Below are 27,296 nucleotides of genomic sequence, written 5' to 3'. Positions count from 1 at the left end.
AAAAAAAAAAGACTGGGAGAAACCAGTTTTAGGTTTTATTTGAAATGTACAAACAAGTACAGTTTTTCAATAAGAAACAATAGTTTATCACCAGTTATTCACGCAATGTATTCTTTTTAGTTCTCAGGTTTCTGAATTAAATTTGTATACATTAGTCAATATTGACCAAGGTGCAATACTAATTACAGTACAGCAGTTATCCCTTCTTTGACAACTGTTTTTGGAGTTATCCTGACTAATGTTAATAGAATTGCAAGTTAGCATTATTTGGATCACCAAAGATGGAAAAAGAAAGTACCCAAAGTTAGTTTTTTGAACACACCCAAACCCCAGTCATTGCGGTACAAACCTGGATGTGCCAAACAGGCATAACTAAAATAAACATAATGCCCCACTATTTTGAAAATATTTGAAATAGGATTTAATATCAAAATGTTTCCACCACACATCACTCCGAACTTATAAAAATGCAAACACGGGGAAAAAGGGACCAAATCATAACCCGGATGAAATAATTTAGCAAAGCACAGCCATGGACAAGTTTTGTGATGAGTGGATTTTGTTTCAGAGTTCAGTGTGATGGGCAGAGTGATGGAAGGGATCCTGGCTGGGCTGGATGAATACACCTTCCATAACCTGCCACCAGTTATGCTGGTTTGGAGTGGGCATGCCGTGCACTTCCATTTGACCACGGATGGGGGGGCCGTACTGCTCGCCCGTCACGCTCAGAAAAACATTGGTACCTACATGTTTGAATCGGACTTCGTCATTACGCTCCCAGTGAGTACCATCACATTGCACTGTCCAAACGTCCAAGTCGTCACCCTCGCCATTTTCTCCAAATGCACTGACCTCCTGTAATAGAACAATCTGGTCAATTGTACAGCATTTTGGGGGAATTTTTCCATTGGAACAACTGTTTTTGATTCATCTATATTATCCTTTTGTCTGGTTTGCAAGACAGTTTCTCACTTGGCACATTTTATGAATTACCCAGGGATCTCATTATGGTGCATCTTTAGGTCCCTGGGGAATTTTCGCACTGTAAAAAAAATACAAGCAAAACTCCTAAGCCTATTAAATGAACATTTCTTACCTGATGATTAGACAACGGGGAGTTGAAGTGGTGTGTGTGAAGGTTGCGACCGGTCTTCTGGTGTGTGAATCGTATAGCCTGACCACACTTAATTGCTGTTCCACGCCGACAGGGATAGTCGGGCTTTCCTCGTATCTGCCAGTAACTGTTAGCATCATCGGCGCTCTCCACTCCTGTCACAGATTGCTGTCCACTCCCTGACAAATACAGCCATATAATGAATGTATTTTATTTTGAAATTCAGAAGCGAATGAAACATGCTGATGGGAATTATAAAACAGGCATCATATTTTTGCAGAGACGGGGTTATCTTAATTTTTCCAGTGTTCCTAGCCCTCCAACTACCTTTGAATCATAACCCTGAGTCGTGAGACAAGATAGATCAAAACATTCCTAGATTGTGGACGTAGTTATTTATTTAATACATACAAAATAAAATCCCCTGCTGTCACCCTACTACTGCACATCGTTATCCTAAATTGCCGGATAGCATATACCATGATAAAAAAAAAAATGACTTAGATATTAATACAGTTATATATGATATTTTTTTAAAATTCACCTCAATTAACAGAAACATTTAGCCTACCTGAGCCATATTTGACATCGTGGGAATGTAGACGAACGCTATGCCTGGTGTTCAAGAGTTTTATCAGTGAACCGCAGGTGACATCTTGAAACTCCGACTCCTTCCCCTCGCATTTTAACCAAAACAGAAGAAATACCAACGATTTGACGAGATATGAGCATCTCATCTCCATCATGATTCAGTTGTATTGCTGTGTCGCTTGTATGCCAGGAAGCGTGAGCGACCCTCAGTGTGGAACCTCATCCATAATTCTGGCCAATCACAGCGTTACATGCAACAATACGTAAGAAAGGCGTCACGCATGGCGAATATCATGGCTACGAATCTAGATGCATGATACGCCCTGTCATCTGACTGGGTACCGTCGTTAACAGTAAGCCATTTTGCATCAAATGGTTTGGCTGCGATCAATTTACTGCAATTTAAACATTCAACAACTAATCTAAATCTTTGCCTACAAAATATTTTTCTCATAAAAATATCATTTTTAAACTTGACTTCAGCAAGCTAATAGAATTTTAGTGGCAAAAATCAAATATTCTACTTAGCAGTAGGGCACATTAGAGAAGATGCAACATGCCAGTTACTTCACGACTTTTACACATCTAGTCCAATATTTACGATATCTATAACACTTATCCTAAAGTACAATATATACAGTGTTCCTCTTTATGAATATATATAGAAAATGTTTTATATAAAAGCACCCGAGTTTTTTGAGAACATAAAAATAAATATTGCTGCGTTGTTTTTTTTTTATAAAGATCCTTATCGATTTGACGTTAGACTGCTGTTTGTAAACAATCATGGGGTAACTATGGAAGGGACATTATTATTGCTAGTTTATAGTAATTATAAACCATATGGTGTTTTGTTCAAAACAACATGAATAAAAATGCCCATGAAACACATAAACTGCGAAACAAAATCGCGATTGTTCGGGTTCACACTAGCCAGTCCAGTAGATGGGAGTATTGCATTTTTGAAAAATTGTTAAATACTAGTTTAAACAGAAGAAGAGGCTGAACAGTGACCAGGAAGATAGGAGCAACTACTTTTTGTATTATTTTTTTCCAATTAATGCAAAATGAGGACGGTTTTGATGGTGGCGGAAAAGCCTTCTCTGGCTCAGTCAATAGCCAAAATTCTCTCTAAAGGTCTGTACCGATACATCATTTAATCTCTACAGATAGTCATTCAATCCACATTTATGTTCCTATCCGTGTACTTTCAAGTTGTAAACATACCATCAGATTTCAATGTTTTGCACAATCAAAGGCGCTAATTTGAACAATCGATTATATTCACGCATGCATTTGCAAATGTATTATTGACCAAAGGAACCAGAAGGATTTATGTTCAAATGCATTCTTGCTTTAGTTGAGAAAATCTCTGTATGTGTCATTTTCATTCATAAATTATTGGGTGTTGGACCAGGAATAAAAACTTGATGGACAAGTAATAGTGCAGAAGTAAAACTAATCACTGTTAAGTTAGATCTTCCTTTTCCCAAAATGTCTAGTATCTATTCTTTTGGGACAAAGAAGCAGCATTTGCTTATTCAATCAAACTATGATTGCATCAAAATGATAATATAATTGAAAATTTGCCATCACAGAATCAGAATCCATTGCGATTTAATACCGTCAATAAATAACCCCACCTGTAGTTTATTTGACTCTTTTATTTCTGACACTAGGCAATGCACACAGTTAGACTGTCAGAATATGAATTCCATCTTTGTAATCCCCTCCCGAGTCCTTTCATCAGTTAACATTAGCAGGAGATGACAATGTCATCCACCGCCATGTTCAGCTGTGTCTGGCAATAGCGCATATACAAGCAATGTTGATGAGTTCAAACTCCAAGGAGTAGCTTGCCGTCGGAAAACAGCTGGGGTTCTTCTTAAGGACGGGCATTCTCAGGGCTACGGGGATGGTCTCCAGACCAAAAGTATTGTCGAGACCCCTGCAGGAGTGGCTGGTGTGGCAACTGGCTTCACTTATCACCTGAGGTATCCGGTTCAAGTCTATGTTTTTTCTAAGGAGCAGAGTATGACCAGAAAAAGTAGTGAGCATGCACATATACATACTGTACACAGTTGTGTGTATATATACACACACTAGGGCTGTACGATTATTTTTTGGGGGACCATGTGATAATGAATGATAGCAATATTTACATTTAAAATGTAGAATATGCTGTATCCAGCCTCTTTTCTCAATATTACTTACCATCCATGGGCAAGCCAAAGATTTAGGTCTAATTAACCTGCCTAAATAACAACAATTGCCCTCTATTGATTAAGGGAGAGAGTAAAAAGGACCAGTACTTTAAAATCAACGTGATTACCTCGGCAAAATGGATGTGATCATTCATCATATCATCATCAAGTATTTCAGTCATGCAGCCCATATATATCTACTTATTTCATGCAAAGAAATACTACTCACATATATTCCCAGGGGGCGATACTGCGCTCATTGATGCGGTTGGGCAAGTTACCCATCTGGCTGTAGTAATCCTCAAAATTGTACGTACAGATGGAATCATCCAGACATTGGCTCTGTAGTGTCATAGTCAGGCACTGATGGACAGCTAGAAAGCTCAGCAAAAATACACGCAGCAGCTAAAGACAAAAAAAATAACACAGGATTTTGTATTTATAGTTTGTCATATACAGATACTACTAACACTGTTAGTCCTCAACACGATAAATTGTAAATGCCACTTACCTGAATCCTTGCCATTAGATTTTTCAGGGGTAGAACGAGAGAGTTTCGATTAAAATTGTGCGATTTAGTTCTTGATGTTGTTTTTCGTCTTTGGTCTTCACTGCATCCTTTGGCAAGACTTTTGGCGACCATTCTTGATGTGGCCCTTTTTATCCCCGTGTGTTTGTACATGCTCGTAGGTCAGATGAATTTTAAAATGCATTTCTCAATCGTCATCAGTCGGTACGAAATGTTGATGAGGGGACGTGGATTGCTCATGATTTTACATTCACGTCCCTTATCAATTAATATTCAACCTTGAGGGAAGAATTTTATTCACAGTGGATGTCGCAATGTGGCAAATGAAAGCACTTTTTATTCCTGGAAAGAGAAATGTATTTTCAATAATTATAAAAGAGCCTCGATTCATTATAATGAAGATGATGTCGTCATTTTCTGCGTATTTATGCATTCGTGTATTTATAAACTCTTAAGATTTGGCCAACAAATTTTACTCGTATTTATATTTTTTAGAATTACTTAGTAGCCATATACTCCCTCAATTAAGATCCATTTTTTTGTATACACAATCGAATTGGATCATTTAATTGATTAAATGTATTCTATTCTTTTATTCATATTTATGTCATTTTTTTATGATTTTTTTTTGTTTAAAGTGCCATACGTTTGTCTTTAAGACTCCCTTTTCTGTTTTTAGGAAGTTGCACAAGTCGCAAGGGTCTGAACGCATCATGTTTCGTGCACGAATTCACCGGCAGCTTCCAGGACCAAACAGTCCGATACAAAATGACTTCTGTTTGTGGACATGTGATGAGTTTGGATTTTATTGGTGGGTATTATTTGAAAATGTGACTTGATAACCCATTGAATTCTTCTTCAAAGTAATGCCTGGTTTTGGTTTTATTACTAATGGTTTCAAATAAAGTTGTATCATAGTATTATTCTGCATCGTGTTTTTGTAATGGCCCATGCACGATGCAATAAAAACGTGTTCATTATAGCTTTCAATAACATTTTAAAGTTGTAAAGGGAAAAATAATAATTTTTTATCAAGCATGTAATTCACAAGAATGACTTCTCAATTTTTTAATGATAAAATCCACTGAAAATAATACCTTTTTTTTTCTTCAAGCAAAGTACAACAACTGGGATAAGGTGGACCCCGCCGAACTTTTTAGCCAAGCTCCAACTGAAAAAAAAGAAGTCAACCCCAAACTCAACATGGTGAAATTCCTACAAGTATGTCAAATATATTTTTTTCTGGATGAGTAGTACTTCTCTAGATTTGTATCTTTGACCCTTTGCCTATTCTCATTTTGTCAGATGGAGGCCAGAGGCTGTGACTACTTGGTTTTATGGTTGGACTGTGATAAAGAAGGCGAGAACATCTGTTTTGAGGTCAGACTAACATCTAAACATTTTTGTATTCTTATGTCAATGGTGCTAATGGTCGCAAAGTAGAGAACTCCTTCCATTAGTAAACATTTGTCGATCACTAACTAATTAACCTTATGAGAATGTTTTGTTTGGGTTTTTTTTTACACCAAGGTCCTCGATGCTGTCCAACCAGTGATGAAGTCGGCGCTTCAGGAGCAAACAGTTTATCGTGCCAAATTTAGCTCCATAACTGATACCGATATCTGGAAGGCAATGAATACCCTGGGAAAACCCAACCGCAACGAAGCCCTTTCGGTGGATGCGCGCCAAGAACTGGATTTACGCATTGGCTGCGCCTTCACTCGGTACATTGTCTTCCGTCCCAACTCATTTTCTGTCCCTCCATCTCACCATATCACAGCAATGTGACTCCTATTTCTTCAATCTGCATGTCACCCCACTCTCAGCTTCCAAACCAAATATTTCCAAGGAAAGTATGGAAATCTGGACTCAACTCTGATATCATTTGGACCCTGCCAGACCCCAACTCTTGGCTTCTGCGTGGAACGTCATGACAAAATCCAGTCCTTTAAACCGGAGAACTACTGGGTTATACAAGCAAAAGTGAATAACACAGACACCTTTCATACCAACAAGTGTTTTAGCGGTGTACTCAAATGTTTCATTTTTGCTTAGGTGTTTAAAGGAAAGGACAATCCACTGACTCTTGATTGGAATCGGGTTAAGGTCTTTGACAAGGAGGTGGGACAAATGTTTGTCAACCTGGTCAAGACATCCAAGGAAGCTCTGGCAAGTATAAAGTAGTAGTCTGTATATGTATAATATCCCTGTCAATGAGTTGCTGTCTTCGGTTTGCCAGTGTTGTCACTAGAGAACCAAGCTCGACTTGTTATGATGTCAGAAAATATGAAAATCCTATCATTTGTACTAATCCAGGTGGAGTCCGTGACAAAGAAGGAGAAGGCCAAGCAGAGACCACAGGCTTTAAACACTGTAGAAATGTTGAGAGTGGCAAGCTCTTCCCTAGGTATGATATTTTTTTAAAATAATGTATTTTTAGATATTCCTTGTGTTAAATGTCTATATTTAGTAACTCTGCTACTTGAGAACAAAAAAGCCAGCATCTACATGATATAGTTCTGTCTCACACCAGCCTATAAAAATGTACAATAAATAGAAAAAAAGGAATGTTAGCAGTGAAGTATTTTGATCTGATTTCTTTTTTTTTGTGTCCCAGGTATGGGTCCTCAGCATACCATGCAAATTGCTGAGCGTTTGTACACTCAGGGCTACATTAGCTATCCTCGCACAGAAACAACACACTATCCTGAAAACTTTGACCTGAAGGGAACTCTGAAACAACAAATCAACAATCGTTGGTGGGGAGAGGAGGTGAGAGCACAAGTTATCAGTTATTAAAGTCCCATCTGATTCCCAATTTCTGCATTGTGATCCTAATAACGCACCCCAAACATGTGTGTTTCATCACCAGGTTAAAAATCTCCTCTCGGCTGGAATAAACCAACCCAAGAAAGGAGTTGATGCTGGGGATCATCCACCTATAACTCCCATGCGTGCTGCTTCAGAAGTAGAATTGGGTCCGTCTCAGAGCTAAGATTTGATATGGAAAAATATTCCCATATATGTTTATGTCAAATTCCTGTAAATATTCACCCTTCAATGACCATTCAGAGTCCCTCAGTATCGATTCAATAATGTATACTACTTGCTAGATTGACAGTCAATTCTTAAAAAAATGTTAAGTGACTGAACACACTTATTTGGTTCCAAACAAAATCCAATCCGTTTTTGGCACAGTTCAGGACATTTTCAACTTTGAGCGGTTTCCCTCTGCTCACCACAGGAAGCGATGGCTGGCGCCTTTATGAATACATAACACAACATTTCATAGCTACTGTCAGCCCGGACTGCAAGTACCTCCAGACAACTATTGTCTTCAACATTGGCACCGAAGTATTCACGTGTAGTGGGAAAACACTCATCTCCCCTGGTAAATCTTTCAGTAAAAACAACTTTTTACTGCCACCAGCTCAACTCTTCTCTGCTTCCTCGATATTGTCAGGCTCACCTATTGTTTTTTTCCTAGGTTTCACAACTTTTATGCCATGGCAGGGCATCCCTCTGGAAGAAGCCTTGCCCGACTGTGAAAGTGGTGACGTTTTCATGGTAGAAGATATCAAGCTGCTGGAAAAGCAGACGGGTCCTCCAGACTACTTGACCGAAGCTGAACTCATCACTCTTATGGAGAAACACGGCATTGGTACTTTTCAGCACTCAGTGTCTACTATAAATATTAGTATATTGATAATATTTGTGTCTGGGTTCCCCCCCAAAATATGGTAACATCCACATTTTTTGTGTTTCTCCCACAGGTACAGATGCTAGCATTCCAGTCCACATCAACAACGTCTGTCAAAGGAACTACGTGACCGTTGAGAATGGACGCAAATTGAAGCCTACAAACCTGGGCATTGTCCTGGTCCACGGCTACTACAAGATAGGTCTCAGATTATGTCAAACTTTCTCCATGCCTTGTTTAATATTTTGTCAAAGCGACTCTATAGACAGCCATATGCTATTGTGTCTATGACAGATGCAGAGCTGGTCCTACCTAGCATTCGCAGTGCGGTGGAAAAGCAACTGACCTTAATTGCACTTGGGAAGGCCCACTTCCAGGACGTACTCCAACATGCATTGGAAATCTTCAAGAAGAAGTTTCATTATTTTGTGGATTCCATCTGTGGTGAGTTGACTTCCAGCCATGCCTTGAAGACAACCCCCTTTTCTGAATGGATAAGATGGTGCTCTGGATTCACAGGAATGGATGATTTGATGGAAGTGTCTTTTTCGCCAATCGCCGATTCAGGAAAGCCAATGTCGCGTTGTGGAAAGTGTCGTCGTTTCATGAAATTCATTCTGGTAAGCAAAGGGAGGCTATTTAATTATTTGAATATGATTGGATTAGTGAGTAAAAGGATGAGGTTTGGAGAAAAAAAAGGTTTTCATTTGGAGTTGCAGAAAGCAAAATAAAAACTGAAAAAATTCAATATGCAATTAGCTAAGTTTTCTGGAATGATTATTTTCCCTTTTTTTTACACTATGCATTAGATTTCTCTTAAAGTTGACAAATGAAAAGTCCAAACTTTACTCAAACTAAATCCTCCATTTGAAATACAATGAATCAGAAAAGCAAAATTACTAGGTGTCCCTGCACTGGTTGAAGAAAAAAACTGCATATAAAGTAGCTTCCGTCGTCATCGACTGGCTGGGATTTGTCCGTTATGAATTAGTTATTTTCTGTTCATTGTCAAGTACTTAAAAGCCTTTTGCCAGACAAGAAAAAAAAAATAAAAGTGAGTCACATTTCCAATATTTAAAGGCCATTGATCAGATGAATCAATTCTGTCCAATACAAAAAAAAGAACATTTTATTCTCCAGGGGTATAATTATAGTAACGTGTTTTATGTTTGTGCGTAAACCTTTGACATTCCTACCTTAACGTGCAGGCCAAACCAAGCCGGCTTCACTGCTCCCACTGCGATGAGACCTATAGTTTGCCCCAAAATGGAGCCATCAAACTGTACAAGGAACTTCGCTGTCCATTGGATGACTTTGAACTTGTACTGTGGACCTCAGGCACCCGAGGGAAAAGTTACCCACTGTGTCCGTACTGCTACAGCAACCCACCTTTCAGGGACACAAAAAAGAGTAAGATGCATTTAGAATCTTGCAAAATGACAAAAAGGCTTTGTAGAAAAAATAGGAGTATAATTGAGATTTTATCAAATGGTTTTGACTAATTGTATTTAATGTGTATATTTAAATCCTGTTTTTTCGAATGTCTTGCATTCTTATTCTAGATGTTGGCTGCAATGAATGCACCCATCCTTCCTGTCAGCACTCACTCAACTCTTTAGGTATTGGACAATGCGTGGAGTGTGACAGTGGCGTTTTGGTGCTGGATCCAACTTCGGGGCCAAAATGGAAAATGTCTTGCAACAAATGCAACGTGGTTGTTCATTTCTTTGAACATGCACATAGAGTGCAGGTAAAACTCTTGGTTAATTAAATGCAGAGTGACGGTTCATTGGCGAATCCATAATTCATTGTTGTGTGTTTCTTACTTGTTCAGGTTGCCCAAGAGAATTGTGATGCGTGTGACGCGTCCCTGGTCACAGTAGATTTCAATAAAGCTCGCACCCCGTTGCCGGACGGTGAAACGCAACACACGGGCTGCGTTTTCTGCGATCCGCTCTTCCAGGATCTGGTGGAACTCAAACATGCTGCCATGAGGCACCCCATGCACAGAGGTGGAGGCGCCAGACGAGGACGAGGGCGAGGAAGGGGACGTCGCGGACCTCCCAAAAGGCCTAAAGACAAAATGGCTGAGTTAGCTGCTTACTTTGTTTAGTGGACTGGATGACCTTTTTGGATATGCTGGTTTTATTTCTACATTTGCTTCAATTAAATAGACCTGATGAAATCACATTTGTGTTCATTTTAAATTGGGGAAATTTATGTAAGGTGTCTGTCTTATGTTTCAGGATTTCTGACCCACAAGAAAAAGTAAAAATGCTGAAGTTTAGACGAGTCCTAGATTTGAACTGACCTCAGGTTCTTGTCAGATGGTCAAGATTGAAACTTGTCAGGGCCACGGGTAGCATACTCAATTTTAGAGTTGACTTGGACTTCACAAAAAACAAATCAAAAAACATTACTGTGATTAAACATGTGACAGTTTCCATAATCATATGAAACAGTATATACCGTGCAATTGCTTGCCTGGGGTAGGCTCCATCACCCCCGCAACATCTTGAGCATAAGGAGAAGAGGATGGATGAAGAGATCCCATCACCCTTCTGTTTTCAGCCCTTTGTCGCCCTCTAGCGGTGACAGCTCACATCACACCAGAAAATTTAAGAAGTTGGGGCTCCTGTTAAAAAAAACATTTATTGTTTCAGCATTGTCTGTTTTTTATTAATTGCATTTTCAACTAAACAGCAAATAATGTTCTATTCATACTCTAAGTGCTGCCACATCCATGAAGGCGGCGACGATAACGTACGAATCAGCGCAGAATGTGACGTCAGTCTGTCTTACGTCACTCGGAGAAGTGCCCAGTGTTTTTATTTATTTATTTATTTTGGAAAAGCGCCGTCAAGCAGAAAGAGGAAAGAAAGCGCACCAGGACTCAAACATGGCACCTTTTGGACTAAAGGCACTTGTTAGCGAAAGTAAGAAATATTTCAATATTATTGATCTTTCTTACTCATTTGTTCAATTTTCAATGTGCAAATGCTTTCTATTACATATCATCAGAAGCTAAAGTATAAAAACACAATAAATCATGGTAATAGTCTTCAATAATATTTAAATTTTCTTTTTATTTTGCATATTTGCCTGTTTAAAATGCTAAAAAAAATGATCAAAATGTTTCCAATAATAAATATTTTAATATAGTTCCCCTCTAAATAATGTTTTATCAAAATACGTTTGGTTATATATTGTGAATTTCATTAGGCTAAAACATGTAATAAAACTTGATTTGTTAATGACAGTCATCATTTAAAAAGCCTCTCTCTCACACACACACACACACACACACACACACACACACACACACACACACACACGCATAAGGAAGTCTGCAATTAGTACATTAGTGAGTTATAAGTGTGCATTTATGTCTCAATGAGGATTGATGTTTTCCTGTGATGTTGTGTGAGATGATATAGAACTGCCCTGAAATTACGATGAGAAGAGTTGCACGGACTAAGCGGATTTGAAGCAGATTAGAGGCAGGGATTGCGTTTACCCTCCACGGAGGACAGACTGGATTGCTAAATCCCAGTGATGGAAACTGGGACACGCCATATCAGTCTTGCCCATCCACCCACCTCAGCGTGATTTGATTTTATCATTATTATTGTTTGGTTCAATTTCTTTACTGCCCAATGAATGTTTAAATCCACTTTTTGAGTCAACGTTGTGACCTTATTTGGAATTTTGGCACCACTAGCACAGAATGTATTTTAGGGAATACTTACAAGCATATAACACGTCAAATTAAATGTCATTTCTTAAAATAGTTCAATTCAACCCCCTAATAAATTTAGGTAACACCCAAATCCATCAATTGTTTTTTTTTATGCGTATCCAACAATTTTCCAGGTAGAAAAATGGGCCAAAGTAGTCTGTCAAAACTAGAAATGGATCATTACTTCTTTTTTTTTCAACTAATAGTCTTTCTCACTTCACAGAGATAATGAATGGTGTGATCAAGAAAGCAAGAGAAAAAGCAAAATGGAAAGTAAGTAAAGAAAGTTTCCTTCTTAATTCTGCTTGTTAAAGCCTTACCTTTCACGGTATGAAGACTTGGGTCTCCGTCATTTGTAGGTTCTGGTGGTCGACAAACTGAGCATGAGGATGATTTCTTCCTGTTGTAAAATGACAGACATCATGTCAGAGGGAATCACCAGTAAGTAGCACTGTATTTACGGCTGAAAATCCATCTGAAACACAACAAATACTTCTTATTTATGCTTATTCATACAGTACATACAGAATGAAATGCTTTTTTTCCACACTAAAATTTTGTGAGTTCAGTGTTGAGTACTCAATTTCTTATCCACAGTCATATTCGTTCTTTCAGTCCAAACAGTGCCGTCAGCGGCAGCCAACGAGTTAACAAGGAACTTTAAAATGCCCCAAAACCAAGAGGAAGTAACCTGAAAAATGGGCAAAAATAATAGGAATAATAATAAAGGATCTTAAATTTACAGTACCCTAAAATGACAACCATAGAGGTGCAAATTCACGTAACCTGGCGGTGGATGCTCATCCTTCAGTGGTCATTCGCAGCCAAATGTGGCGAGTCATCGTGATCAGATCTCCTCTAATGTCAATTCACGACTGATAGAAGGCTGAAAAGTATCTTTCTTTTCACAGTTGTCGAGGACATTGCCAAGCGAAGGGAACCTCTGCCTAGCATGGAAGCCATTTATCTGATAACCCCCTCAGATGAAGTGAGGAGAAATTGCTGCTATATATATCTTTATCATATTGGAAATGCCAATTTTACACGAGTGTTGTTCTCTGTCGACAGTCTGTTGAAGGTCTGATTGACGACTTCCGAGACCCGAGTTCTCCAAGGTACCGAGCGGCCCATGTGTTCTTCACCGATAGTGAGTAACACAAAACAAAATACAATCATTTAAAAAAATGGAATTTAAATGCGTTTTTTTTTTCTAACAGCAATTCCAGATTCCATGTTTGGTCTGTTGACCAACTCTCGCGCCTCCAAAGCCATGAAGGCCTTGACGGAGATTCATGTCGCCTTTCTGCCCTACGAATCTCAAGTAAGTCAATATTTCTATAAATGGCTAAAGAAATCATTTTGTCTTTGCATCTAACAACAACAACAACAACAACAGTTATTCAACTGGTGTCCTCCATAAGAAACCATTCCAATACAATTGGTTTGTCTTGGTTACAGGTCTTCTCCCTGGACAGAGTAGATGCCTTTCAGGACTTCTACAGTCCCTTCAAAGCAGATGTGAAAAACAACATGCTTGAAGCTTGTGCTGAACAGATCGCCACCTTATGTGCTACGCTAAAAGAATATCCTGGAATCCGATACAGAGGGTGAGACCATTTTTAAAATGTTTAAAAAAAAAACCCTGCTATCACAGACTGTACATGTATTATTTTTTGTGTTATTCAGAGAGTATAAAGACTGCGCAGTTCTGGCCCAAATGCTGCAAGACAAGCTAGATGGCTACAAAGCTGACGACCCCACCATGGGGGAGGTGAGAAATATTAATCAAAGAAAAATAAATATACAACCCAATTTGACTTCAATAAATGACATGTATTCTACCTTCCAGATTCATAGTCATTTAAATTTAAAAAATGTCAGGGCAATATATGATACAATTTGGCCAAAACAAGCGGTAATGTGTCTCTCTGTACATCCACATGATGCTTGAAAAAGACCAGGCCGATATAAGGTTCTTACAGACTAATCTGTCGTTAACCCTAATCCTTAGAACACTACTTCAAAACAAAAAGAATGCTATGGGATCGCCAATGTCTTCCTACGTGGGAATCAAAATATTAGGATATTTAAGATACCTACAGACTTTTCAAAGACCGACTAATTACACAGATTTAATATGAATTTACACACATAAGGAAGCAAAGTCTACGCATAATGTTTAAAGTATTTTTCCCATCTGTCCTGATTTTCTCCAGGGACCAGACAAGAGCCGTAGTCAACTAATCATCCTGGACAGAGGGTTCGATCCTGTGTCACCTCTTTTACATGAGCTCACTCTTCAGGCAATGGCCTACGACCTGCTCGGCATTGAAAATGACGTCTACAAGTACTGTATATCGCCACCATACAATATTCACTAACATGTATGATGTACATATCAAAATGGAAGAATTCCAATGGAGCGATCATTGCTGCTAGGGTAAACTTTTCCCTTTCAGGTTTGAGACCAGTGGAATGGGGGAAACCAGAATAAAAGACGTCATATTGGATGAGGACGATGACTTGTGGTTGAGTCTGAGGCACAAACACATTGCTGAAGTTTCAACGTAAGTCGCTACAATGTATACTACCCTATTTATACCTCCCAAAACTCAAACTTCATCAAATAAAACTATCCTCAATACTCTGACTCAATTTAGGGCTGTGACTCGTTCCCTCAAAGAATTTTCTGCCAGCAAAAAGATGAACACGGGAGAAAAGGTAATGAGCAAAACATCCAATCGACTTTTACGCCCAACAAGGACGTTAAATGTCAATTCAAATCATGAATCACTCTTCTGTCTTTCAGACCACAATGAAGGAACTGTCTCAAATGCTGAAGAAAATGCCTCAGTATCAAAAAGAACTAAGCAAAGTAAGACGAGCACACATCTTCTTAGTGAAATGATTCACCCCCCCCCCCCCCATAGCTGTTACTACGATAAACTGACAAACTCATCCACAAAAATACCCTCATCTTGTCAGTATTCAACTCATCTTCACCTGGCTGAGGATTGTATGAACCGCTACCAAGGCACCGTTGACAAACTCTGCCGCGTGGAGCAGGTAACAGGCTCTTTTAATGAAATGCATAGACGCAAAGAGGTGAAAAGATCTTTGAATGCAGGACCTAGCGATGGGCACCGATGCAGAGGGCGAGAAAATCAAAGATCCCATGAGGCTTATTGTACCCATTTTACTGGATACCAACGTCAGTGTTGCCGATAAGATCCGCATCATACTGCTTTATATTTTCCTCAAGAATGGTCAGTGCACTTATTTTTCACTTGGATATCCTTTCCAAACCATATTACATACTCTAAATTGTGGAGTGTGTGTGCATGTGTGTCAGGTGTAACCGAAGAAAACTTGTGCAAGTTGCTGCAGCATGCCAGCATTCCACCAGAGGACAGTGATATCATTTCCAACATGGCGCACATGGGAGTGCCGATCGTCTCCGAGGTAAGGCTGAAAATGGAATTCTACGCTCAGTCATTGGATGAACAAATTGCTCATTGTGACATAACAATTCCATTGCAGGGGACTGCCAAGAAAACCAAAAAGCCAGACCGGAAAGAGCGAATCAGTGAGCACACTTACCAACTATCAAGATGGACACCACTTGTCAAAGACCTCATTGAGGTTCGTTGACGGGCAAATGTTTTTTTTTCTTCAAATGTTTATATGAACATAAACCCAATCTAAAAATGTTTAGTTTTAAATCCAGTTGAAATCCCATTGTTTGTATCATGACAACATTAGCGCTGAATCATTTTGCAATGCCATTTCACATTCTCAATTTCTTAATGTCAACGTCCTTGAATGCCACCCACACAAATCAAGATGCTTAATCCAATATGCATTCCAACAGGATGCCATTGAGGATAAACTGGACGTGAAGCAATACCCATACATTTCTCAAAGACAAGTATCAGCCAAAGCCAGCGCTCCGACAAGGTGAGCATATCACAGCACTCTTTATTTCTAATTCTTGCATAGCATGAATCATTGTTTCCTGTTACACCACAATGACCTCTATTGATTACTATGTCCAGCAGAAGTTTGTTCATCGGCATTTCCCTTTTTGTTTTTGTGAATACAGTAGCGCCCGCTATGGTAACTGGCACAAAAACCGGGGACCCACAGAGGTGAAGACTGGACCAAGAGTTATTGTCTTCATTATTGGAGGCATGGCCTACAGTGAGATGCGTTGTGTCTATGAGGTCACACAAGCCAATGGCAAATGGGAGGCCCTAATTGGTACGTTCTTTTTTATATAGGCCTACAGAGGCATTAAATAATGGAGCAGAAATTGTGTGAATTAATTTTGGGTTCTTGTGCAGGGTCTACTCACATTCTTACGCCTCCCAAATATCTGAAGGAGCTACAACACCCCGATTTCCTGGACCCCAATGCAGAACCTGAAATCACCGAGCAGGAGTCAGCACAGTGATAGGCAAAAGTTAATTGCTCTTTCATTTGTGGACTGTATGTGGATGCGTCTAAATGCATCTTGAATTGAGGATTTGGGTTTTTTTCTTTAAGTAAACACCAATTTCCTGCAACCACTGTAATGACCTTTAAAATCCATTCTACTCACAGAATTTATACTCTTATTTCATATAAAGCACTCGCTCACTTTTTTCTGTCATTGACTATGGTCAATTTTGTTTGGTTAATGTTTATGGCGCAGGGTTGTAACTTATTTGTAAAATTGTCTTGATTGTGTACATGGTGATTTCTATATGTGAAATAGTTTAGATGTAGATATTAAGAGAGTCAAATAATAGGGAATTATTTTAAGGGTTTATCTACTAGATGTTTTATGAGATTACGAGATGTTGAGAAAATAGTTGTAAGACTGAAATGGAAGCTAGTTAAATGTTATGTTGATTTAGAAATTCATATTTCTTTGTATGGCAATGTATTTTGATACTTAGATGCTCATCTGATGTTTATTTATTTATTTATTGGAACAGGCTTATGTAGGGCTTTGCTTTTGTGAAGTGATATACGTTGTTTCCTATGTTTTTCTGTGTTTGACCATTCCTTGGAATATTCTTAGCACTGTTAAAAGTGTCAACAAATTGCTTTATTTATATGCATGCATGCATGTAGGAAATTGAGTGTGTGGACTGCATAGTGTCATTGTTTTTTTTTCCTTCTAGCTCTTATGGTGTTTGTGTTGGAGTATAAAAAGGATTAAAAATAAAACTTTAGACCACAGTTAAAGCTTTCATTATATTAAATGACTCATTTGATGTGCAAATTAAATGTTTTAAACTTTTTTTTTGTTTAAACTACCGAGACATGATGGCAGCGGGGATATATAAAAATAAAAATCCAGCTAACACAACTAATTTAATTAGGCTAAAGTACAACTTCTAATTTTCATTATTTAGCAGTATGTTATCATCACACAAATTATAGGTATATCAATTTTCTGCCACATGGCATCAGCCAATATTTTCAACAGCTTTAACAAATGTTAATCATCTAGGTCCCAACAAAATGAGTATACCATATTTCACAAATATGAAATGAAGAATGGATACTTCTATAAGTGTAATGTAAAATTCAAAACTGAGATGTCTGCAATATGTTTTCAGTTTCCCTCGTGGCAAAGCTGCTGGGAAAAATGCCTATATTCCCCGCACAGTGTCCCTCCAGCCATTCCTCGTTCACTATTAAGAAAAAAGAAAGAGAAACATAACAATGAAAAATTATAAAGCGATCTAAGATCTTGTGACGTCATTTGAACTAACCATTCAGGTATGTCAACTGCCTTTAGGTACATATACGTAGTTGAGTTTTGTGGGAAAGAACTTAACTAGCGCCCGCCTAATGTTTTCTGTACTGTCCTGTTTGTCAACACAGATTAAAGCATGGTGCTGGTCCTGCTGCATCTGATGGATTTATTTGCCATTATCTAAATCTTTGTAACGACTACTGTGTTCCTACAAAAACTGAAAATAGGATCTGTCCTGTCTAGAAGCTCTATTTCATAAAAAGATAGAACAAAACTATGTTATGCTACCTTCACTCAGGATGTCAATGGTGTCCCCTTCGCTGAACTCCAAATCTTCTGGACCCTGAGCTGAATAGTCATATAGTGCCACCATTTGGTAGAGTATAGAATGGTTTCTCAGGGAATCTTCCATCTGAAATACAAATATGTTAATTGTTTGACTTGTGTATGATTTTGAACCACCTACTGGCCCAAGTGATTTACATATCCAAGCTATTCCACAAAGGGCTGCAGATTTTGTTTAGGATTATAATCAGGATTGAGAGCGAATGGTGATACGAATGAGGCAATACACACCCCAAGTCCATATCATGATATACTACTTTCTGTATTTTAAAAGTTTGGAAGCGGACTCTGTATAGTCGAAATAAAACTAAACATGTAATTGTGTTAGAATCCTCACCCGGCACCACAGAGTGGTTTTGCCAGCCTCTGAGATCTCTTGTATGGTCCCTCCTACATCTAATTCCCATTCAAGTGGCACCAGGGCTCGAGAACCCTGCTTCTTATGTCTGATAAGAGAAAGAGTAGATCTTTAAGGATCCCAAATATTGTGAGAGGGAGAAAGAGGTGAACATGTGGGGGAAAAAACTGATTGTCTAGACTCTAGATAGAATAGCCTGACCTGAGGCATAAAGAAGATGCCGGCTGGTCCAACTGTTGAGCAATTTCTTCCTTCAGTTCATTGTATGATGTATTTGAAGGTACTGACATGGCCATACTGTACGTGTAGTGAACTTTTACGGTCACATAGTCTGTTTCTTCTTCTTCTTCTTCGACTGGGTCAAAATGCTGAAGAAAAAAAATGGAAGAAGGAGGCAATTCCATTAAAGTACGCCATAAATGTCACCATTTTCTTGGCAGAAAAATGTTGTAATTAAGGGACAGTTTACCTCATTTCTGGCTGATGGAGGAGCCGCGTACGTTTGGGGCACTGGGCTTGGCACTTGAGTGTGGGTGGCACTTGAGTAGGATGGAGGTGGTGTCTCGGAAGGCAATTTTGCCCCTGCATAAATTCATGGCTGTAGTGAAAATGCTTACTATTACCACAGTCATTAAGTGAAAGCTAATTAGAGTTGATAGTTATGCTAAAAGACTGTATTAGATGGTACACCTTTTCAAGCACTTTACAAACTGTGAAGCATTTTTAACTTCTAAACATCGGATACATATGAATGTATTCATTCCATTCTATTTTTAAACAATGTATAAATATTAGAGTTGAATTTTAGTATGTTGATCATTAAGATGTTTAAACTGCTTTAACGTTCCTTCTAATACTATCAAGTGAATAGAAAGCTAAGCAAGCACAAGCAGAAAACATCTTCATTCTAATTTTACCATAAGTAGGTGGAGCCACACTAGGCTTATTATGTGGCCGAGTGGGTGGTTTGAGTCCTGGAGGGAGTGGAATCCCAGATGGAAGTTTCTGTAAAAACCAAACAGGTGATGTACTAACGTTTTTTCAACCAACAAGAAAATTGCTCTCACCATATTTCCTTCAATCAAGCTAGATTTTTATTTTTTTATTTTTCTCATGGCCTTGTAGGTTTTATCCTTTTTTTCTTACCCTTTGAACTAAACTTTTTGTACGCCTTCATCTTAACTTTTGTGTGATTATGTTCCTTTATATCTTTTCAGAAGAATAGGTTACCATTTGAGTAGTATAAATTTCAGTGTTGTTCTTTACCCTGATTCAGAATCCAGAAGAGATTATTTCTTTGTAGGACTGGCATTAAATGAATTAGCATAGACCTGGCACAAAAACATTGTGTATTTTTAGTATCTAAATGACTTACATTGCCATCTTTACTTTTGGTCATTTTGTTATCCAGCTGCTTTAACAGAGACATTGGAACAAGTCCTCTCTGAAAACAAAAAAATTCAAATCAGCAACTGACACTTTCCTATTGTCCATTTCTCCCTCTTACCTGTCCATCATAAATGACTGTTGCCATCCCATCCTTGTCCTGATCTTCAAATAAAAACACCTTTGCACCGCCGGGCACTGTCAGGTGGCCCGGGCCTCGAGCCATGTAAGGGACCGTCATACACATGTAGCGAGACATCCTGTTATGTAGTGATGACATTTGATGGTATTAAAATTAATATTTCACTTCAATGCACGACATATAAAAAAGTGCTGGCAAAACTCATTCCAAAAATACAATATTTCAGTTGTTTTTTTTAAATGACCAAAAAGAGTCACTTGCCCATAAATGAGGGTTTTCATGACATTCATCAAGGAAAAGTCAACTTTTGAATAGCTGGCAACACTCATAGAAAGTTTGAATTACATAATATACTGGACAATAAGTGCTTGTAAGGGCTCATAGCCAATAGCTCATAGTGAATCCCCCCCAAAGCTTGGCTTCATACGGTAAAATGGAATTTTATTTCAAAAATCAGAGTACTCACTCGGCGCCTTCCACTTTGGGTTGATAGTAACCAGGTTTCTACAAAGGGCATGATTATAGTCACGGATGAGAGTGGGCGACATTTCTAACAAAAGCAACAAAGAAATGAAATGAGTAAGTCCACTCTCACCTGTAACCTGAGCGGCTCAAATCCCCCATGATCGTCATTGGGAATAATGGAGGAAATCACCTTCAGGTAGAAGGCAAAATAGAATTTTCACATTTTGTTAAAATGTCAAACTCAAATGTTTTTGCTCTACATCAAGATAAATCTTTTTTCCCCCTGCATTTCTGCACACCTTTGCTTTTCCTAAGAAGTCTCTCTGCTTGAGCTGTTCCACCTCTTTTTTCCTGGGACGAAACACCACACCTTCAGGTACCAAGAGGGGCGCAATCATTTCTTTTCTCTGCGTGTTCAGATGAAAACAAGCTTTACTCACAGAAATGGAATATTGCCCTTTTTAGGTTAGTAAACAAGGCAAATTTGGACGCCTTTACCTGTTTAACAGGCTGCACATATAGTAACCGTGCCATAACAAATTACCTAACAACAGACCAACAAACAGTCACTTTATACCCCCCAAGATGCACAAGGTATGGAAATTATTTTCAATGTTTATGTTGTTTGCTAATAATTTCTTCAGTTAGTGTTCCATTTATTTTGTTAGTAGTTAATGGCAGGATATTATTTGTCAACACCCACCAAATTGTGAAAATTCAAAGTGTGATTTATACTCCCCAAAAATATTGTCATCTACAATTTGAAGTGAAAATGACTGTCACTCACCAGGACACTGTCCAAGGCCATCTCCAAATTCCCCCCAGGATTTTCTGACATGAGAACATCCCTGGCTTGTTCCCATTGGTTCATTCGGCAGTACACAGCAGCAGCATTGTGTAACAGCTAGGGGAAATTTGAAAAGATTGGCTTCCTAAATTTGAGGCTAACTTTCTAAAGGCTTAAATTGCAAATTTTTCATGAAAAAGAAAACAGCCAGTTTCAGACCTGCCAGCTGTAGAGCTTATAACGGAGCCCAAGTTGCCGATAGTCAATGACAGCATTTCCTCGCAAGTGTTTTTGGGCCCAGACACAGTCAGACAGAGCCTCCTCCAATCTGCAGGATAAAAAAAAAACATTAAAGACAAAATAAAGCAACAGCGAATTAATACAATTAGAAATAAGCGGTCGTTTTCATAATAATGATCCATTCAAATTAAAGGGAAAAAAACACTCACACTTACTTTTCATTTAATCCCTATTAACAAAGTGAATAGGAAATGGAATCTTTCAATCACCTGTCAAGTTGCATCTTTACTGCCGCTCTCTGGAAGAAGGCAACTGAGAGACGCTGATCCTTGACAATTGTGAGATCCAAAGCCTGAAAGATGAGATTTACTCATCTATCCCAAAAAATATCAATGCATACAACCCAAAATTGCATTTCCCGTTTGCCCCTTGCGACTGCAAAGGGGTGTGTTGGGGTCACCTGAAGGGCATCGTCCAGCTGTCCCAGACACAGGTGTGCTGATGCAGCATTGAAGTGAGTACCGGAAGTAGGTTCAGTGATTTTCTCCATCTTTTCCAGAGCTCCTTGCCAGTCCTTTTTATCCATTGCATTGACAGATTCATTCCACAAGTGCAGAAAGTCTTTATAAGGCATTTTTCTGCCTGAAAAAGAAAAAAAGTTGGTGAAAATCAATTGTGTGTCAACAGAAAATCAATAATCAAAAATAATTTCATTTAACAGATAGACTTTTACCTTCTGATGTGAAGAGTTGACTTGGTAATAAACGGTTTGTACTGCTTTGTGAAGGAAAATCAGGGAAGTGAGACTTACTGAAATAGGTTTACACACCTGCGAGTCTCCGCCCACAAGGAAGTGATTTAACCACATTCCTCTGTAAGCACCTGCAGAGGAAAATAAATTTTGTGCTTCACCTGTCCACATTACACAAGTAACGAATAGAGTGAATGAAACCCGTTCATCTCGACCGTCTGCATTTTAATCGTGATGTTTTGTTGCCGCTGCCACGGTTACGATCTTTTAATGTTCAGTCGCCACTATATAGAATTGGGACAAAAGAATGACATTTGGGAAGGAACAAGGAAGGAAACTTTATCTACTTAATCAGCTGGGATTGTCTACATTTCAACGTCATTTTAGAGCAGAGATTTATTTAATAACAATTAATAAATTCTGTGTTACTCTGTTACTCTAATTCTATTAGTTACTCTGCTGCAAGTAACTAGTTTTGCGTTTGGTAATTGTAATGTAAAGTCCAAATATATTGAAATCAAAGAATAAACTAGCGTGTGAGTCATTTAATGACATGAAACAAATTTTAAAAATCATTCTTAGTGTACTGAACTTGTTGAGGTTCTAAGATGAACATAATTAGGTTGGAAGATAAAAATGAATAATGAAATAAATGACAATCACATCAAGTGGGCTCCCAAACAATCACTTTTTAGTCTAAAATCTTATCTCCCAAAGAATCACTTTTCAGTCTAAAAATCTGCTCTAATCTCCAAAAAAAATCACTTTGATATAAATAACTCATTGAGCCACAAACATTGCATCATCAAAGAGAAGAAAAAGAACACAGTCACTTTGGATTAATCAGTCATTTGCCGGAGATATTTCATTCAATATAAATCATTCAGCCCAACATGTTTTGAGAACACGACCCATTGGTTCTATGGTTACTGGTGTATGTATAATACACCAAATCTAGTCGATGAAAATACTAGGGTTTGACTCCACCTTGATTTTTTCATTCTTAAGTAGCCAGCAGTAATTTTATGAATACGCAAATTAAAAAAACTGAACATCAATCAACAGAAAATGTCAGTGGACGTAAAAAATGTCTCCAAACCAGCAAAACCTTGAGAACATTAAGACAACTGTCCTACTTTGGTTCTCTCCTCCTCCACCCATTGTTTGATGAGGTTTGCTTCAGTGATCCTAGCTTTGATTACTGATGCTGGATCAGCATCATTGGATCCTCTGGAAAATCATTTTCAAAAATGACGATATGAATATTTCAATATGGCATTAAATCAGGCAGCTTCCAATACCTTAAGTCAAGATGATGGGCTCCCCCAGCAATATTGATGGCTATCAATGATGAGCTCAAAGACTTCCGTACCTTCAAGAAAACAAACAGATTTAAAGCATTGTCTTTACAACCCACATTTAAACCACTTACCCCTCCATTTGCCCATGGGTCAAGATCACCATTGGAGAAAATAATGTTGCTGGCTCTAGAAAGAGCTGAAGAAAAAGCAGTGTTAAATGTCTATAGGCATACTGTACAAATACAGTGTATCGGAGTACTGTTTGGTGAATGGAATTCAAGAGGTTATTTAGGCGTCATACCACTGAATGCTAAATAAGATGAATGTATATTTTGAAAACACTCACCATCTCCCCAGAACTGAATTTTTAGCCAGTCTGGTCGGGGAATCACACCCCAGCGTTTGGAGCAGTACTCCAGGCGTGCTTTCTCAGTAAAAGTCATTGAAGGAAACATGTCTGTGACATTGTTGCTCTCAAAGCAGAGATTTATTTCCGTACATGCCTGAAACACAGATGGATGTGGAGAACTACTGTGTCATCTTAACAAAATGATTTTTTTAATGACGTGGACAGCTCATCTAATTGTTATCCTAATGAAAATATTGTAAATAGAGTGATTGTATAATACCTGATAGTCCCAGGCCATGCTGTTAAAGCCTAGTCCACAACCAGTGGGATCAGCACACTCCACATACAAAGTGTATGCGTCAAAACAAGTCAGTAAACCAGTTGAGTTGTAAAAAATTGCTGTAAAGTAAAACAAAGGTCTGAACAACCTCAGTTGAAACCAGATTTTGACATTGATTCATTAAAAAGACAAACACTTTTTGAGCTCGCACAACAAGCTTGTTTGAAAAGAACTACGTCATCTGCCAATTGCAACAAATAATGATTCAAACTTGAGGAAATGACCAATTGTTCCGCTGTTATCTCATTTGATTTATTTTCCATGATGTTACACAAAGAAGCATTGGTGGACGTACCTGCAGTATCTCTGAGATTAGCAAGCAGATCTGATCCACGTAGCATTATTTCACAACCAACCTGACAAATTAAGAATACATATATATAAAACACATTCACTGCATGATATAAATGTAAATGTCAGTGGAAAAAATCTTCTTATTCTTCTTTAAATGCCATGTTTTTTGGAATACTATAATATATCAAAAATATAATAATAATAAATATAAAGTTTATATTTAAAAACAAAAAAACAAATGAAAAAATAAATAAATGATGAATAAAATAACATAAAATATAAAAATTCAGACCATGTTGTATACTAATTTAATTTTCCTTTTTGTGACATTTATCTGTAAAGGTAATAGGATATAAAATTACCCCTATTTTTTAGATCAAGGTTAATTGATTGTGCAAGTGTACAACTCTTGTTTTAATTTGGCTCTAAATTAAGCAATCACATTCAAACTCCTTATATGGACGTCACAAAACAAACACCTGCAACCATTCACAGTTATTATAAGTCAGGCCAAATGAAGTTCAGGTGGATCTAGTAGGCTTTTTTTCTGATATTCCATTAGAAATTGCACATTTCAGAGGTTTTGCATTTTTTCCCTCCCAGGATAGGCAAATTAATGAATTTGTCATACAATAGCATTAAACCCTAAGACAATATGAAACAATGTCCAACCCTACCTTGACAGGATTGGCAGGCAGGCTGCCCATGAAATGAGTGCTGTATGGATAATCTAACATGGCCATCATTGTGAAGGCGTTCCTCAGCAAACCATTTAGCTGATGGATGTCCTGCGCAGATGACGGAGGCTTACACAGTTTGAGGACGGACTGAATTGTACTGTAATCTGAAAAGTTTCAGAGAAATTGCATGTTTATTATTACATTAGTAAGATTACATGATAGAAAAATGAAAGTGAACTATTTTTATTTGAATGGGCAAGGGACAAAATTGCACATTTTACCTTGCATTTCACCTAACTCTTTCAGCTGATAAAATGCTCCTTTTACAGCAGAACTGCATTCTGGGGAAATATTCTCAAAATCCTATTGGGGTCAAATAAAGCAAAAAGGCTTTTAAATCTCGACATTTACTGTACAAACCTAAAATGATCACTGGATTCATATTTTCTTGGATTATTATGAATCCTAAATGAATACGGAAAGAAAATTATCCACCCAATAATACTGCCCTGAAAATGGGATACAATAATTTTGGAAGTAAACTTAATATAAGAACGTGCAAAGAATACTAGGTTATTCTTAATAATTCTACACACAATTCTCAATAAAACCTATTCAACTTACAGTAGTGACATCCCTAAAAAACTGTCTAGGGTCACCAAGCCCGGCAGTTGAAAAGATGGGAGCACTAGCAGCAAGAGCACCAGCCACCAGATTTGGATATTTTATTCTCATATAAACTGACAGCATTCCGCCATAACTGAAGAGAATCATGAGACAAATGCAGGTTAAATTTTGAGATTACAAGGGATCTGAAAAACTCAAGGTAAATAAAAAATTGTTCTGAAGATCAATGACGATGTTAGGCTAATCTTACCTCCCACCAAAAACAATGACAGGGCAATCTGTGGCTGCCATCTCATGTTTCAACACACTGATGATGATGGCGTAATCGGCAATTGCCTGTTCCACTGTCAACAGTCCAATCTGTGGTATGTTGAAGGAGTCATTGCCAAAAGGAGTAGACTTGCCATAGTACCTCTGTAAGAAGAAAAACAAATGTAAGCCAATCAAAAAAACATCTAGTCAAAAAAATGACTTTATACTTTTGATTTGTCTGATTCTCTGTATGGTCTCAATGGAAAATTCCAGTAAGATATGTTGGCTTTGTTCCGCTTTCGCAACAAAGAAAACAATGTAACATTTGCTTACATGTTCAGCAAATATGACTAAGGCGTGCTGCTGAGCGGCCAATTCCATCAAAAATCCAGAGTTAAGGGCAAATTCCCAGATGTCCCCTTCGTTGCCAGTGTAGAAGAAAATTGGACCGTACCCAATTTTCCAGTATTCATCTGTATAGGGGAAATCAAGACATATATCAACAACTAATAATTCTTGGCTTATTGAAATATATATAACAGAATATTGGTCAAATGATCACCTGTGATTAGGTAACGCTGAAGGAATGTTCCATTCCCCATGGAATTGAAATTGAAATGGTCCAGGGTCTGGATGAAATACTTTTCTTTGAAACTGGGTTGTGTCTTTAATTTATGTGCTCCTGTCTACAAAATAATAATAATAATAATAAATTCACAATAATAACAATAGTCTTAATCAGATGGGTTTTTTTTACAATGATGGTCTGGCAAAAACAATGTAAAGGTACCATTACCTTTTTGGGACAAACTGTATAAGATTAGAATAAGCATGGCTGATAATGAATTTAAAAAAAAAAACTTATTTCATTTATATTATTTCTGCATTCAGTGTCAAAAAGTGGGCGTTCCAAAACTGATAAGACATTTTAGAAAGTAAATAATTTTAAAAAACTAAAATCAAGTTATCTTTTTTTAATCTATGAAGTGTTCTGCAAACGTGTTTTTTATTTGTTACTATTTGTACCAATGTTGGTAGGATTTGTCTAATTTCTTAAAAGAACGAATTGTTTTTTTAAATTGGAAAGTCGCCCCTGCCAATATGGCCACCACGAATGCACATTCGCTAGCTGAGCTTGCTGCAGCGTCCCTATCACGGATCTAACTTTGCAAGGAAAAACAAATCAATTTAGGACAAAAACAAACGTTCAACATGTATTACCTTGACCTGACAATGTGACAGGGCGTGTAAATTCATCATTAGTGCTTTTAAAGCTAACTTCATGTTTGCTACGGATGATCCAGCATTCAGGAAAATAGAAAGACTGCGTCCGCATGTGTTTGATTAACATTT

At 37.9% G+C, this 27,296-nt stretch overlaps 6 protein-coding genes across 6 annotated transcripts; 2 read left to right on the top strand and 4 right to left on the bottom strand.

The window, feature by feature from the left end:
• Nucleotides 1–22: 22 nt before the first annotated feature.
• LOC144196060 (stromal cell-derived factor 2-like protein 1) lies at nucleotides 23–1,948 on the bottom strand. The gene is made up of 3 exons (XM_077716049.1): nucleotides 1,686–1,948; nucleotides 1,097–1,293; nucleotides 23–855 (listed from the first exon to the last, which is right to left on the bottom strand). Exons 1-3 carry the CDS (start codon nucleotides 1,858–1,860, stop codon nucleotides 565–567), a joined length of 663 nt encoding a protein of 220 aa, XP_077572175.1. The 5' UTR covers nucleotides 1,861–1,948; the 3' UTR covers nucleotides 23–564.
• A 727-nt stretch (nucleotides 1,949–2,675) lies between these two features.
• LOC144196039 (DNA topoisomerase 3-beta-1-like) lies at nucleotides 2,676–10,323 on the top strand. The gene is made up of 18 exons (XM_077716013.1): nucleotides 2,676–2,842; nucleotides 5,118–5,249; nucleotides 5,553–5,659; nucleotides 5,744–5,818; nucleotides 5,969–6,162; nucleotides 6,265–6,421; nucleotides 6,494–6,607; nucleotides 6,755–6,845; nucleotides 7,056–7,210; nucleotides 7,311–7,416; nucleotides 7,683–7,829; nucleotides 7,926–8,099; nucleotides 8,212–8,340; nucleotides 8,433–8,582; nucleotides 8,658–8,758; nucleotides 9,347–9,548; nucleotides 9,701–9,888; nucleotides 9,973–10,323. Exons 1-18 carry the CDS (start codon nucleotides 2,773–2,775, stop codon nucleotides 10,249–10,251), a joined length of 2,571 nt encoding a protein of 856 aa, XP_077572139.1. The 5' UTR covers nucleotides 2,676–2,772; the 3' UTR covers nucleotides 10,252–10,323.
• Nucleotides 3,390–5,614, bottom strand: LOC144196062 (uncharacterized). Its single transcript, XM_077716051.1, has 4 exons — nucleotides 5,536–5,614; nucleotides 4,421–4,780; nucleotides 4,139–4,314; nucleotides 3,390–3,725 (listed from the first exon to the last, which is right to left on the bottom strand). The coding sequence occupies exons 2-4, from the start codon at nucleotides 4,589–4,591 to the stop codon at nucleotides 3,497–3,499; spliced, it is 576 nt and encodes a 191-aa protein (XP_077572177.1). The 5' UTR covers nucleotides 4,592–4,780; nucleotides 5,536–5,614; the 3' UTR covers nucleotides 3,390–3,496.
• A 603-nt stretch (nucleotides 10,324–10,926) lies between the features above and the next one.
• Nucleotides 10,927–17,103, top strand: LOC144196041 (syntaxin-binding protein 1-like). The gene is made up of 19 exons (XM_077716017.1): nucleotides 10,927–11,074; nucleotides 12,101–12,150; nucleotides 12,237–12,318; nucleotides 12,789–12,865; nucleotides 12,946–13,024; nucleotides 13,095–13,198; nucleotides 13,336–13,484; nucleotides 13,564–13,648; nucleotides 14,094–14,224; nucleotides 14,337–14,444; nucleotides 14,538–14,598; nucleotides 14,687–14,752; nucleotides 14,863–14,943; nucleotides 15,005–15,143; nucleotides 15,230–15,339; nucleotides 15,418–15,519; nucleotides 15,749–15,834; nucleotides 15,980–16,137; nucleotides 16,221–17,103. Exons 1-19 carry the CDS (start codon nucleotides 11,038–11,040, stop codon nucleotides 16,328–16,330), a joined length of 1,815 nt encoding a protein of 604 aa, XP_077572143.1. The 5' UTR covers nucleotides 10,927–11,037; the 3' UTR covers nucleotides 16,331–17,103.
• A 1-nt stretch (nucleotide 17,104) lies between these two features.
• LOC144196072 (neutrophil cytosol factor 2-like) lies at nucleotides 17,105–22,222 on the bottom strand. Its single transcript, XM_077716065.1, has 16 exons — nucleotides 22,083–22,222; nucleotides 21,810–21,991; nucleotides 21,619–21,701; nucleotides 21,329–21,437; nucleotides 21,110–21,226; nucleotides 20,622–20,729; nucleotides 20,453–20,512; nucleotides 20,324–20,361; nucleotides 19,837–19,975; nucleotides 19,705–19,773; nucleotides 19,247–19,334; nucleotides 18,799–18,911; nucleotides 18,531–18,697; nucleotides 18,309–18,417; nucleotides 17,915–18,038; nucleotides 17,105–17,561 (listed from the first exon to the last, which is right to left on the bottom strand). The coding sequence occupies exons 2-16, from the start codon at nucleotides 21,981–21,983 to the stop codon at nucleotides 17,455–17,457; spliced, it is 1,605 nt and encodes a 534-aa protein (XP_077572191.1). The 5' UTR covers nucleotides 21,984–21,991; nucleotides 22,083–22,222; the 3' UTR covers nucleotides 17,105–17,454.
• A 256-nt stretch (nucleotides 22,223–22,478) lies between these two features.
• On the bottom strand, nucleotides 22,479–27,234 carry LOC144196046 (dipeptidyl peptidase 2-like). The gene is made up of 13 exons (XM_077716022.1): nucleotides 27,165–27,234; nucleotides 26,506–26,629; nucleotides 26,277–26,416; nucleotides 25,942–26,105; nucleotides 25,689–25,824; nucleotides 25,346–25,427; nucleotides 25,062–25,228; nucleotides 24,386–24,446; nucleotides 24,031–24,149; nucleotides 23,748–23,904; nucleotides 23,533–23,597; nucleotides 23,402–23,472; nucleotides 22,479–23,330 (listed from the first exon to the last, which is right to left on the bottom strand). The coding sequence occupies exons 1-13, from the start codon at nucleotides 27,225–27,227 to the stop codon at nucleotides 23,219–23,221; spliced, it is 1,461 nt and encodes a 486-aa protein (XP_077572148.1). The 5' UTR covers nucleotides 27,228–27,234; the 3' UTR covers nucleotides 22,479–23,218.
• Nucleotides 27,235–27,296: the final 62 nt, after the last annotated feature.

The sequence above is a fragment of the Stigmatopora nigra genome, chromosome 4, assembly GCF_051989575.1.
Source record: "Stigmatopora nigra isolate UIUO_SnigA chromosome 4, RoL_Snig_1.1, whole genome shotgun sequence".
NCBI classification, from domain to species: Eukaryota; Metazoa; Chordata; class Actinopteri; order Syngnathiformes; family Syngnathidae; genus Stigmatopora; species Stigmatopora nigra.
This window is presented reverse-complemented; position numbering and strand designations above follow the sequence as displayed.